Source organism: Musca vetustissima, unplaced genomic scaffold (genome assembly GCF_032173495.1).
Source record: "Musca vetustissima isolate MV318-11 ecotype Yass unplaced genomic scaffold, APGP_CSIRO_Mvet_v1 utg4709, whole genome shotgun sequence".
NCBI classification, from domain to species: domain Eukaryota; kingdom Metazoa; phylum Arthropoda; class Insecta; order Diptera; family Muscidae; genus Musca; species Musca vetustissima.
In genome coordinates this window covers 969,097-983,650 of record NW_026888605.1, presented here as the reverse complement: position 1 = coordinate 983,650, position 14,554 = coordinate 969,097, and the positions used below count along the sequence as shown (strand labels likewise).

The following is a 14,554-nucleotide window of genomic DNA, read 5'->3' as shown; positions in this document are numbered from 1 at the left end:
AATATATACACCATATGCCGGAAAACAAACCTTCGCCTAACGGATTTTCTCGATTTTTGGTTGCAAGTCTCAGTGCAAACACCCCAAGAGCTCCTCATCTGCTTGCGCAAGTACCCATGCTTCTGATCCATATAATAGCACGGGTAGTATCAGCGTCTTGTAAAGTGTGAGTTTGGTCTGGCGAGAGGTGGCCTTGTTCTAAACTGCTTACTTGACCGTCGGCGTGGCGTATCTTGGACGCCTTGCGCGTTGATACCATCAGCTTGGTCTTCTCGCCGTTTACTGCCAGACCCACTTTGGCAGACTCCTTTTCAATTTGTTCAAAGGTGGCTGTTACCGCTCGCAATGTTCGACCCATTATATCGATGTCATCGGCGTAGGCGAGTAACTGGTGTTGTTTGGTGTACAGAGTGCCATTTCTGTTCACCTTTGCGTCTCGTATGACCTTTTCCAGTAGGATGTTAAAAAGATCACACGACAAACTGTCACCTTGTCTGAATCCTCGTTCGGTATTGAAGGGCTCCGATAGGTCCTTTCCTACTTTAACGGCTGACCTTGTGCCACTTAATGTTATCCTGCATAGCCGTATTAATTTTGCAGGAATGCCGAACGCAGACATGGCTTTGAACACCTCTGAACGGATAGGGCTGTCGAAAGCGGCTTTATAGTCGACAAATAGGTGGTATGTGTCGATGTGTTTTTCGTGGGTCTTTTCCAGGATTTGGCGCAGAGTGAAAATCTGGTCAATGGTGGATTTGCCAGGTCTGAAGCCGCATTGGTATGGTCCGATGATGTCATTGACCATTGGCTTCAATCTTTCACACAGCACACTGGATAGCACTTTATATGCGATGGGAAGGAGACTTATTCCTCTATAGTTGGCACATATCGTCTTGTCTCCTTTTTTGTGCACGGGACACAGGATGCTGAGGTTCCAATCATTGGGCATGCATTCATCTAGCCAAATTGTGTTAATCAGCTGGTGCATGCTCCTGACCAGCATCTGGCCACCAGTCTTGAATAGTTCGGCTGGTAACCCATCGGCTCCTGCTGCTTTGTTGTTCTTGAGCCGATTAATTGCTTTTATGACCTCATCTTGGCTAGGTGGTATACACTCTATACCATCATCTCTTATTGGTTCTGGGGTATCTGCTTCATCGCCACTATTTGATACAAGTAGCTTTTCGAAATGCTCCTTCCAGATTCTCAACACGCTGTATGTATCTGTCACCAGGTTTCCTTCTTCATCTCTACAGGAGGATGTGCCTGCACCAAAGCCTTCGGTTTGGTGTTTTACTCGTTGGTAAAATTTCCGGACTTCATTCTGACTCCTGTACATCTCGATTTGCTCACGCTCACGTTTTTCTTGTTCTTTCTTCTTTTTTCTGAAAATACGTTTCTCCTCTCTCCTTTTCTCCCGATAATTCTCCATCACGTTACGTGTTGCTACTGTCTGCAGGGTTGCCCTATACGCTGCGTTTTTCACATCAGTAGCATTACGACACTCCTGATCGTACCATGGGTTTCTTGGTGGTGGTTTTTGGTACCCAATTGTTCTTTTTGCTGCAGTTTGTAGGGAGTGGGCAATTCTTTGCCATTGTGCTTCTATACTATTATCGGGACAAGAAGTGCTTTCTTCAAGCAGATGGGTAAGTTGAGCGGAGTAGGCCTCGGCTACCTGTTGTGTTTGCAGCTTTTCGACGTCGAGTTTCCGTGTTGTATTAGATCGCACCTTTGCTGCAACATTAAGACGGGTGCGTACCTTGGCTGCCACAAGGTAATGGTCCGAATCGATATTCGCTCCTCGGATCGATCGGACGTCTAAAACACTGGATGAATGCCTTCCGTCTATCACAACATGATCAATTTGATTTCTCGTTACTTGATCAGGAGAAATCCAGGTGGCCTTGTGTATATCGAGATGCTTGAATCTGGTGCTGCTAACTACCATGTTTTTTGCTGCCGCGAAGTCAATCAACCTCATGCCGTTGTCGGATGTTTCTTCATGAAGGCTGAATTTACCGACGGTGGGGCCAAAGATATTTTCCCTTCCGATTTTTGCATTAAAATCTCCTAGCAGAATTTTAATGTCATGGCCAGGGCAACGGTCATATGCTGTTTCTAGGCGCTCGTAAAATATGTCTTTGGTCTGTTCGTCTTTATCTTCGGTCGGAGCATGGGCGCAAATTAGACTGATGTAAAAGAACTTCGCTTTTATACGGATTATAGCAATTCGCTCATCTACTGGAGTGAATCTGGAGACAAGGTCTTTTATTCTCCTGTTAACCATAAATCCGCAGCCAAATTCATGTCTCGTTTCATGGCAGCTATAATACAGGGCGTAATCGTCTGATTTACTTACGCCTGTCCCTTTCCATCGCATTTCCTGTAAGGCAATAATATCGGCTTTGTACTTCTTGAGTATATCCGCCAAAGCGAACACTCTATTTGACAAAAAAAATTTGACAAAAAAAATTTCTCTGCATCTGCCAGTGATTTAAATTGAATTTAAACTTCCTCTTTTTTTAGATATCCTTTTTTTTCTTTTGATGATGTTGCCATGACGTTATTACTTTTTTACAGAATAAAATCAAGTGGTAAATTGCCTGCTCTCCTTTGAATATTCGTCTTTTTTTTCTAAGTGGCTGGCTGCTCTAACCTGCAAAACTCTATAATTCGTTTATGGTAACTGCATTATTTGTTCGTACACTAACTCAAACTTTGTAGGACTCTCCACAGCTGTACTCATTCTCGCTCTCTCTCTCTCTCTTATTTTCTTTTTGCCTTCATTGAGAGTTATTTACATTTTTGTTGTAATGAGAGCAGAGACAAATGACTACGTCATAGATGTTGTGACCGCTGGACACCCTTCGTCCTTTTATTCACGTTGCCATGGTTACCATCATTTGCGAGTTTTTATTACTTTTTTTACTCCTTCCAATCCTTGTGCTGTCGTCGTTTCTGTAAAAGAGAGTAAGAGAACTTCGGCATACTGGCTCGTGTTATTATGGAGGACATCGATTAGAGTTCGTTGTATTGTTTGATGGCGCTTTTGTGGCGCCATTCTTTCCTAGGAGTTGTTCAATACTACTCCTTACCCACACTGACGCACACACAATTGGCCATAAGCAAAACAAAGTTCTCTATCTCTCTCACTTACGCGCCCTCACACACAAGGAGTGAGGAGAACAAGGAACTCTGCTATGTGGAAATGGTTTTTGGTGGGACTTATGAAACGAACTAGACCAAAAGTTGATACAACATTTTCCTTGAATTGTTGTAGTTGTTGTTGTTGAATCGACCCACCGTGTCATTGTAATCATGGTGTAAGCTCCTTATTTCTGCTTCCGTAGCTACTGGATGGTGACTCATTTTTATTCGGTTTTTCGTATTTGGTTCGTCGTTTTTTATTTACTTTGTTTGTGCAGACGACGATGGCGACGGCGGCACTAGTGGCACAGATAGTAGTTAGGAACACTTTTCCTCAGTGTGTTGTTCCGTTCCTTTCGTGTTGTTTATAACTCGCCACATTGAGTTTTCCACGGCAAAAAAGAAAAAAAACTATTAGCACAGATAATAAATTAAAGAAAAAAATAGAAAATAACCAAGACAAAGAGAGCGTCCCCAAGGACTTGAAGAAAGGAAGATAATTTGATTTGTTTCTTCAAACTTCTTTTGATTTGTGAGAGAGTATTTTTGTGTTACTTTTTTCTCCTCCGAAAAAAAAAACAAAGCAAAACTTCATTTGCTTTACTTAACTGTAACTGCCAACTAACCAACCAACTATCAGTGTTCTAAATTTTGTTGAAAAGTAAGTAAAAGTTATGTTTAAAAATTACTTAAAAAACACAAAAAAAAATAAATAACAATAAATGTGCATGTAAAAATATAGTTGAAATGTTTTTGATTAATTAATGTTGTTTTAAAAAGAATAGTGTGTTTAATTGTTAAATAGTTGTTGCGATTTTGCCTGTGATTGTGAATGTTTAATACAAAAAGAAAATGAAAATTATTACTTCATACGTTTGTGGAACCTAATTTTATGGCTTTTTGTTCCCAAGGGATATTAAAAAAAGAAAATAAATTATTTCGCATACATATATAGTTGTCATTCCAATAAAGCATAAAATATAATAAAATTTCGTACTTTTGGAAAATCAAATGAAAAATTTGTGTGTTGAAAAAACCTTTACGTAATATCTCCCTCCAATTTTTTTTTTTGTATTTGTTGGGGAGGGAGTTTTAAATTGTATTGGTGTAAACATCACCATCATCAACCAACATACATGTGGTGTGCTTTGCTGCATATGTATGTATGCGAATGACTAACTACTACTGAATATTGATTGTTTTTGACCACCATCGAACAACCAACCGTCCGTCCACACCATATTCATTTGCTGTTCGCATTCACATGAATCCTAGTCCAATTTGGTATTGTTTTGTTACTCTGCTGTGTGCCCCCACTGCTAAATTTCAGTATGAAGTGTATCCCCACCACACAGGAATGATTTACCGACAACCACATTGCTGTGGCTTTTCGAACTATGGTAATTTGTTTTGGAAAACAAAATATACACTAGACGATTGAATATTTTTTTCTTTAAAGAAAAGTAAAATATGTTTCAAATTAGAAGAATATCAAATTTTAGAACAAGAAATATAATAATTACCCTACTTGTCGAACTCTCTAAAATCGGTTCTCCCAGCTATCTAATAGATTATATAGATTTGACCTTATAATCATGTCATATATCTGGTTGAGAAATAAGTGATGATAGTGGTTTTATGTAACTCATATTAGATTTTATTTTCAAAATTGTTCACTTATACGTATAAATGTTGACATTACTTATACGTCACATGTACTCTATTTTTCATGTGAAATAGAGTTTTAGTATTGAATAGAATTGAACGATATTTTAAGTAAACGGCAAAAATATCTTGCCAAATAAATATTGAAGAAAACCTTAAGATTAATTTTTTCCACAGAAAAATATTCCTCAGGTTCCTGGAGGTTATTTTTTCTATAGAAAAAAATCCTCAGGTACATGATTATTATTTTTTCTACAGAAAAAAATTCCTCAGGTCCCTGAGGATTACTTTTCTCTATAGAAAAAATTCCATATAAAAATTCCTCAGTTCCATGAGGATAATTTTTTTTATAAAAAAATCCTCAGGTCAAGGAGAATTACTTTTTTCTATAGAAAAAAAATTCTCAGATCCTGAAAATTACGTTTTCTGTGAATATGATTTTTTCTTATAGTGTAAGTGACTAGCAATACCAATCATATAATACTACAATATAATTTAACTTTTCCATACAAAAAACTAACAACAACAGCAATAAAACTGCTAGTTATTCATATAATGACTATGTACAGGATCGCGTGAATGCGTGTCGATAGCAATTTGCGGTGCTATATTTAGAACGACAACAATAATGCAAGTGTGGTTACAATTTTTTCTACTTCTAATAACACAAAAAAAAAAACTTGATATACAATTCAGACTTTGTATAACAGTTTTACATAGTTTACAAGGTTTACATTACAATTTTAATATGCCACAAATACTGGGCAATTTAAAATGTAACAATTTCTTTAGTAGTAGTTCACTCTATAAAAAAAACTAATATAACATTTGATTTTCCAAAATTGGAACTCCATACAAAAACACATATACATTCTAAATCCAACAATTAAATCCTGTCGAAATGCTTTAAATAAAGGCAAGATATCCAAACGAAGAAAAATTTAAAATCAACTCATAAATATTCATAACTATACCGTTACTACACTCACACACATAAATATTTATATGCAAAATCCAAAAAAGAAAAAAATACGTTGTTCGCCGTTGTCATCATCATTTGTCAAATGGCAATGGTGATGTTATCTGACATGTACACTTTAACCAGTTCGATTCGATATTATTTGTTATTTTATTATTCTTTTTTTCTCCATTTTTTATCTTTTCGTTCTTTTTGTGCTTGCATGCTCATTTAAATCTATTTCAGAGACCGGGATAAAACGGGTAAGACACTCAACACCAAGATGCCATCAGCACCAGCACACACTGCCGAGGAGGCTCGTCTTCTGGGGTAAGATTTGAATGAATTCGAATAAGAACCAAACAATCCAATATGCATCAATTGCAAGCGATGAAAACCAATCTCAAGAACCCTTTAGTTTACTTATTTATTTTCTCTTAACTAATGCATTTTGCTTTGAGTTATAAGTATAACAATTCTTTAGAATATTTTATTTTTTAAAATACTAAAATAATAGCTTTTAGAACAAGCATATTTTGTTATGAAGATTTCGATTTTCTACTTACCAAAAATTAATACCCCTAACCAGCATAAAACAAACAAATACCCCTCACTACATACCCACAAACTCTAGAAGTGAACCATATTAGTGTAAACTATCATTAGATGTACTATATACATATATACTTTGTTCATATATAATTACTTATGTATAGATATTGTATAGCATATATCAATAGATTATTGTATTTTCAATTTTTTATTTATTTTTAGTTTTCTGTTATAATATTGTACATTGATTTATATTTTATAGATAGAATACCCGTTTAGTTTTTATAATATCGTTTTTTTATAAATTTCAAATCAACTCCATAAACCATATCTAGGACTCGGCCAAAAATCCAAACCCTTAGCAAATCAGCTGTACAAATTACAAATGTATATTAGGTTCCCCCAAACTATAACATATAGGAACCCTATTTTAATTCAATACGTATATCAGTCATAGTCACCAAGAAAAAAAAATACCCAAACTTTTCTACAAAAGTTTTAAACAAATTACAGAAAATACCTTTAAAACTACGTTCAAGTTTGTTTCCTTTTAAAACCAGATAAGACATTTATAAATATTTTACATATTTTTCTATTCTATTTCCATCTAAAATATCTTATATTAATCTTTATTTTTCCCCATCTTCTTTTGAATATTTAGAACCATGCCTGTTGATCCCATGGATGACATTGAGCTGCGCTCAGTTCAACTACAATTCCCACATGCCCGTGGGTCCATCATTGACTCTTGTGATCAGAGACGTGTTGCCACGGACAAGGGTGAAATTTTAGTAGCCATACAAGGTGATACATCGAAACCAGCTATTTTAACTTATCATGATTTGGGTTTGAACTGTAAGTTTTTTTATTTAAAATTTTTTAGTTGATCGTAATTTATGTTTTTTATATTTGTATTTTTAGATGCCACCAGTTTTGCTGGATTCTTCAATTACCCCTTGATGCGTGGTCTATTGGAAAACTTCTGTGTTTATCATGTTACTGCACCGGGTCAAGAGGAGGGTGCACCAACTTTGCCTGAAGAGTAAGTCATTTCTAAGAAATTCTCTCAATCACATAAAAAGACTATAGATTTTGCATGTATTTTATATGGAGTTATTACCCTGTAACTAATTTTTCCGATTGTCATAGATTTTGTAAAAAGGTCTTCTGTTTATAAAAGAGTAGCCACTTATGCCGTTTCCAAAAATCTGTTCTACAGATGGAAATTAAATCTGTTAAAACTTTGTTTGTCGTTGTTTGAAAGCCTTGTGTAAAGTAATTTCCACTCAGATGCCATATACAAATAGAAATCCAATAACGGATCTTCAATATGTAAGGCTCTTACATGTATCGTTTGTAAAAAGAATATCTTATAACAAGCCTCATGGCTCTTAGAAGGCTTTTATAGTTCTTCTGTACCTCGCCCACAAAACCTGTTAAAGTCTTGTGTAAAATGTTATCTTTTAAAACTTCTTTAAATGCTCGCACAACAGGTCTTCTATAAACAGACCTTTTACAGGACCCTTGTATATATACAGAATACATTTTACAAGTTTAATATATAAGAAGGGGATCTCTAAAGGTCCTCTGTAGACGGTAGTTCCATTGAAGGCTTGGTATAGTTGCAAGATAACTTACATGAATTGTATGTCTTCAAAAAATCCTTATAATGACCTTCTTTACTTTGTTCCATTCCTACGACCTTTTAAATCTATTATAGTATTCTTCAAGCATGCACTTTATAGGTCTGTTCTAGTTCATCTAGAAGTAGGCGTTCTTCCACTTGATGGTCTTTTAGAGGTATTTTATATATTGAAACCCTGGATCTTCTAAATAAATAACGATGTTTTAATGTTCATAATTATATAAACAATATTTTACCGATCTTTAGATAATAACGTTTGACATATTCCTTCTATAGATATAATTCTTTTTACATTCGATCTATAGATTTAAGAAAAAAAACTATTATCTTATATTACCAATAATCCACAGTCTATTCTATAGAGAGATATCATAAACAATTCACTAATTGTTTGTTATTTTAATTTAACTTTTTTACTTTAAAATTTTTTTATTTACCACAAATTTACCTAAAATAATAAATTTCGTATCCCTTTGTTTCTTTCTTTCATTCCCGTTACAGTTACATCTATCCAACCATGGATGAATTAGCCAATCAATTGTTATTTGTTTTATCCCAGTTTGGCTTGAAATCTGTCATCGGTTTTGGCATTGGCGCTGGCGCTAATATTTTGTGTCGTTTTGCCTTGGCACATCCCGATAAAGTTGGTGCAATGTGTCTTATCAATTGTGTATCAACTCAATCCGGTTGGATCGAATGGGGCTATCAGAGTTTTAATGCACGTTTTCTACGCACCAAAGGTATGACACAGGGTGTCATCGATTATTTAATGTGGCATCATTTCGGACGCAATCCGGAGGAACGTAATCATGATTTGGTACAAATGTATAAGCAACACTTTGAACGTGGTGTAAATCCCACCAATTTGGCTATGCTTATCAATTCGTATATACATCGTAATGATTTGAATATTGCTCGTACACCAACCGGTACCACAACAACAGAAACATCGGCCACCACATTGAAAATGCCTATTATGAATATAACAGGAGCATTGTCGCCACATGTCGATGATACCGTAACATTCAATGGCCGTTTGGATCCCACTAACTCGACTTGGATGAAGGTTTGACATTTCAAAATGAATTGAAAATCAACATAAAATAATATATTGTCATTCATTGTATAGATTTCGGATTGCGCCATGGTCTTGGAGGAACAACCAGCAAAATTGGCCGAAGCCTTTAGGCTTTTCTTACAAGGCGAAGGCTACGGTAAGTGTTAGACACGAAGTAAAAAAATGACACCCTAGAGTAGTGTGTCATTTTTTTTAATTAAAATCTTAAACCAAAATCGATAACTGTCGTATTCACACTACCACAAATTTATACAACAACAACCAAAAATATGAAACCAGAAATTTTATAATACTATATATAATCGACCAAATATATATTATCAACTCACGCAAAAATCGTTCGTACAAGCAATACAATAATATATCTCCTTTCAATAGTAAATACATTCATTTATTTTTAAAATACATATTCTCGTATATATGCATAATACGTTTATATACTATGTATATGCGCTGATTATACAAATAATCATTTTTTTCCTCATACATTTATTTAGAATACGTATATACATATTTACTCCAACCAACTACAATAATACTATGTCATATTCTCATTAGTCAAATATATTTATCAATCATTATAATTAGCTTTACAATTTATACAACATTCCACTAGAACAAAACAAACATACACCCATACATATATAGTATAAGGCAAATACACCATACTTCTTTGCATTTTTGTTACCATACAATAATATCGTCGTCTCGCTCCTTTGGCATCCACCACCCACCTCCATATATAATATTGTTTTTGGTTAGATGATTTTCTGTTCACTCTACTCCTCATTAGGCCTTGCTCCTATTGCACATGACAATTCAAATCGAACATGACAATGAATCAAATCGTGAACTAGAATAACAAAACGGAATCCTTTTAAATTTTTGTGTTTTGTCATTAAGGATGGGTTTTTGTATTTTTTTTAAATTTGAGTTTTTGCCCAAAACAAGAAAAATGCTTTCCAATACCATGTCAACATTTTTTGGCATAGTTTTCTAAATATGAAATATGATTTTTGTTACAAATTTCTGAGGTTATATTTGTTTTTGTTTTATTACAACGAACGAACGATTTTCCTTGACGATATACCACCCCACTATCTACATAACTAAGATATCCAAAATAAATTTAAATATGAAATAGCTTTAGCTTGTAAGCTTTCAATGTATTTGTAATTTTATTTATTATTTAGTTAGTACAATATATAGAAACTCGAATAATTGTTGTTTTGTTATCCTCTGTTATATCAAGTTAAAAAAACATCTTTAAAGACGGTGAACTGTTTTTCCATATATGTGAATCTAGCCCAAAGTGCCAATAGCATTTCCAAAGTAACTACACATAGGCTACTTCTTTTGTCCCAACTTTCTTATATAAGTCTAAATAACATATTCCCATTGAAGTCATAAAAACCCGAAAACTGTTTGTATTTGGATGCAAAGACGAACATTTTCTATAATTGAAAATGGATTGAGTCTTAAATTTAGCCATGGGAGGATACTTTTAAGTATGGATACCAGAGTCCATACTCTGCTCATAAAAGGTACAATAAAATCAATTTGTTATGGTAGACAAGAAGTTTAATTTTATCTTTAGAAAATGAAGTACTGTTTCCATAGGATGTTTCAGGGGGTTTCCCCAGATTTTTTCTATACATTTTATACTTGATATGGCATTGATACACCAACATTGTTAGTTATTTGTAATTCAGTATTAAACGAATAACATAAGACAAACTCAGAACACTTGTCCCCACACGCATACCTGTCATAATCTTCTAGTTAAATTTATAACAGAGCATTTGTTATTGTGGTTATATATCCAAAGAAAAATAGTATATATATGCAAAATTGTTTTATTGATTTTTTGTTTAATTAATTCTAAAGAAATATGTTAGGTCAAAATTATGTAAACAAATAAAAGAAAGCTTAATAATAAAAGAAAAAATAAAGTTATTTGATATATGCATAAAAACGAAACAAATTTTTTCAATATTTTATTTAAATTGGGAACAATATTTTATGATATTTTCTTTTACATTCAGTTTTTGAGGAAATTGACTTGTATATTTATTATTATTATTTTTTGATAACAACTGCATTCAAATATTTGTTTCGTATTTTAGCATGACATTGTTGTATTAGGCATGTTATTTTTATTTATTATAATCCTTTTTATATCTGTTTACCATTGCAAGGATCCCAAAGATTTTTTTGTACTTTTGGATATCTTAATTATTGAAAATATCTACTACACATATTTTAACACTAAAACACAGCCAACACAACACAACATCAACCATTACACACACACACAACAACTAAATAACAAAGAAAACGAAAGATTTCAACAACATTCAATAAATTACAAATTTCAAGTAATTTGGACCAAAAATATGTATTTTCTTTTCTTTTTCTCTTCTAAACAAACCAAATAAATCGAAAAAATATATATAAAATCAATAACAAAATCTCTATATATTCAAATCAACTACATTTAACATTCAATTCTATGAAATCATATTTAAAAAAACACACACACAAAATGCATACATGCTCGCCTCGCCCCCCATTAACTGCATCCTCATGAAAATCATCAAAATCACAATTTGCATTTTTATAATTTTCATAATTTTGATTTATGCGTTATTTTTTATTTAATAATAATTTGCATTTATTTTGTTTTTAATTCATTGTTAATATTTTTTGGTTGCCCTCTAAATTATAAAATGATTATACTCTTCCTCTTCTATGATATGATATTTGTGTAATTTAATTTTCTTTTAATTTTTGAACTAAACAAACAAATCGGTTTCTTTTCTATTCCAAAACAAACGAAAAAATCCAAATGAACAAACAAAAAATAATAATGTCTCAATTTAAATGTTGTGGTATGTATATATGAACCAAAATTGTATTTTGTTGTTCTAATTTTTCTTGTATTGAGTCGCGTTCTTTGTTCTTCTTTTTTGTTGAATTCCAATTCCAATTTTGTTCCCGTAATTCTCCTCCATATTTTATTTTTTGTTCTTCCTAATGTACAAATTGGCTTTATACTTTTTGTCGTCGGCAATGTGTAGATAAATCTCAGTAAAGCTTTCTTTGTGAATTGTTATTGAAAACAAAACTTCAAGATATTTCTTTAAGCAAAACTCTAAATGCTTGCTTAGGTGTAGTACTACATTAAAACAAAAACGAAGAACATAAATCCCAATCCAAATGCACTTTTATCAATGTTGTGTTCCTAATATCTGTAAAAAAAGACAACAACCCAAAAAAATGTCCTAAAAATAATTACCAAATAAAGCAGCATTCACATTCCAAAATTCATATATATAAAAAAAAGTGTGATTGTTTTTTTTCTATTTTATTGATATGTTTAGTAAAAGTATGTCAGAAAATAATTACCAAATAAAGCAGCATTCACATTCCAAAATTCATATATATAAAAAAAAGTGTGATTGTTTTTTTTCTATTTTATTGATATGTTTAGTAAAAGTATGTCAGAGTTCAAACTCTTATTTGGAAGATTTGTAATTATTTCAATGCAATGCAGTGCAGTTAAATCGTTTTGATACGAACAAGTATATGGACAATGAACCAAACATGTAATTTCTCTGTGCACCCACCTCTCCTGCAGCTGTTGCTAAATTTCCAACGGAGAATTCTCATACAAATCTACACAAAATAGGTTAATGTTTACAACATATATTTCCAGAGTTTATATTAAGGTTGTCATTCCGTTCGCAACACGTTGAAAACCCCGAAAAGTAATTATATTCTTGATTCGTATTTTCCAACCTAGAAAACTCCCTGTAGCAATTTTCTATGATATGGCCTCCCTATCAAGGTCCCGACCTATTTTTGGTAGATGGAATGGCCACCACAACATTGTGGAGCCTATAAAAAGTTACTTGTTTACCTTCCCATTTTCCAATCCATCAGTTATTGTAACAATTTGATTTGCGCATGAAAAGTTGAGGAATATGTATGTTGTAGCAATGCGGACCTCAGTTGTACAAGAAAAAGACGTCTTTGCTCACACTGTCCAAAATTGCAAAGGTTGTTGTGTTAGAGACCACCTGCACATTCATGGAGATCACATTTATGATAGAACCAAGTCTGACAAAATTATAGTCTCCTTATAGATGCAATCGAAAATTACCATGGGGAGTGCATTACTTTGTGATGTTGTGCAATTTCCTCTACAGTAAATATTGTGTTTCCATTTGAAGTAATTTGCGTTCCAACGCAGTTTCACATAGAAAAGATTTAAGCTTACCAATTGATTTTTTAAATATATCGTATGTAAGATTATTTAAAGAGTTTTTTATGTATAATAATAATATTTTTTGTACTCATTGTAGCTTTATTTAATTGCAATATTCCTTTATGGCTTCTAAATGTCTCTCTGCATATATTGTTAATATTGATAATAATTACTATAAACAAAGAAACTTAGTATTAGACTAATAAATATATTTTTATAGTTAAACTAATTTTGTATATCCTTTATTTTTGGTATTGCTTTGAGGTTTATCACTTTATTTTATTATTATTATTATTTTTATTCACTTTTAAAGCACTTTATGTGTGTCTGTTGACTGTAGTACAATTTCTCAATTTATATAATGAATGCTGTTGAAATGAGTACACTTTTTTATATATAAAATAATTTGCAAATTTCATTTTTGTTATTATTATTTTTTTAATATTTTATAATTTGTTGATTTATTTTTGTTTTGTTCATTTTTTATGTTTTTTTCTTATATACAACCAACCGAAAACTGAATGAATTCGTATTGAATTTGCAAATGGCGCATTCCATAGCTGTCGGTAAACTGCAAAAGCTGGGACGAAAAATGTCAACGGTAAGCCAGAGTAATTCAACACATGTCGAATTGAGCGTGCAGTAGAACACAAAGAAGTGTGAAGTGAAAGACCACCACCACCTGAACCTTTTCTCCCCCCACAACCCCCAAAACAAATGAATTGCTTATAAATGGAGCCGAAGGTTAATACTAATTACATGAATGCCTTGTCAAAGGGGAAAAAATTACAGTTAAAAAATAAGCTTTTACATTTAAGTTAAATATAACAACAATTACAAAAACAAAAAGATATGAAGAAAAAAACTCCCAACAAAAATGAAAAACTAGTGTAATATAATTCATTTAGCTTTATTTTTTTTATTAAAATTTTTTGTTATATTTTTATTTTTTATCGGTTTAATTTTTTTAATGCTTTTATAAATATATTTTTTTGTTATTACATTTTGTGTATTATTTATAAATTATTTCCATTTTGTATTTGTTAAGTGTTTGAAAGAAAATTTAAATGAATTATAAACTGTATGTGTCTTGTAAATCAGCACAGGCTTTAAGAATGTATTTTTTTATTTTTGTTAATTTCTTATCTTTTCTTATGTTAAGTATTACATTTATTATGTTAAGTTTTCTTTTCGTTTGATTTCATTATCTTCTCTACAAATAATTGTTAACACAAA

At 32.5% G+C, this 14,554-nt stretch overlaps 1 protein-coding gene across 2 annotated transcripts; it reads left to right on the top strand.

Annotated features, from left to right (window-relative positions):
• Positions 1-5,956: 5,956 nt before the first annotated feature.
• LOC133336449 (protein NDRG3) lies at positions 5,957-14,005 on the top strand. Of its 2 annotated transcripts, none has more exons than XM_061544746.1 (6): positions 5,957-6,103; positions 6,987-7,180; positions 7,247-7,367; positions 8,472-9,036; positions 9,100-9,184; positions 13,899-14,005. In XM_061544746.1, exons 1-6 carry the CDS (start codon positions 6,057-6,059, stop codon positions 13,931-13,933), a joined length of 1,047 nt encoding a protein of 348 aa, XP_061400730.1. In that variant the 5' UTR covers positions 5,957-6,056; the 3' UTR covers positions 13,934-14,005. The 2 variants fall into 2 exon arrangements, with proteins under 2 accessions (XP_061400730.1, XP_061400729.1); XM_061544745.1 differs by having other exon boundaries at positions 13,879-14,005.
• The last annotated feature ends 549 nt before the right edge of the window (positions 14,006-14,554 follow it).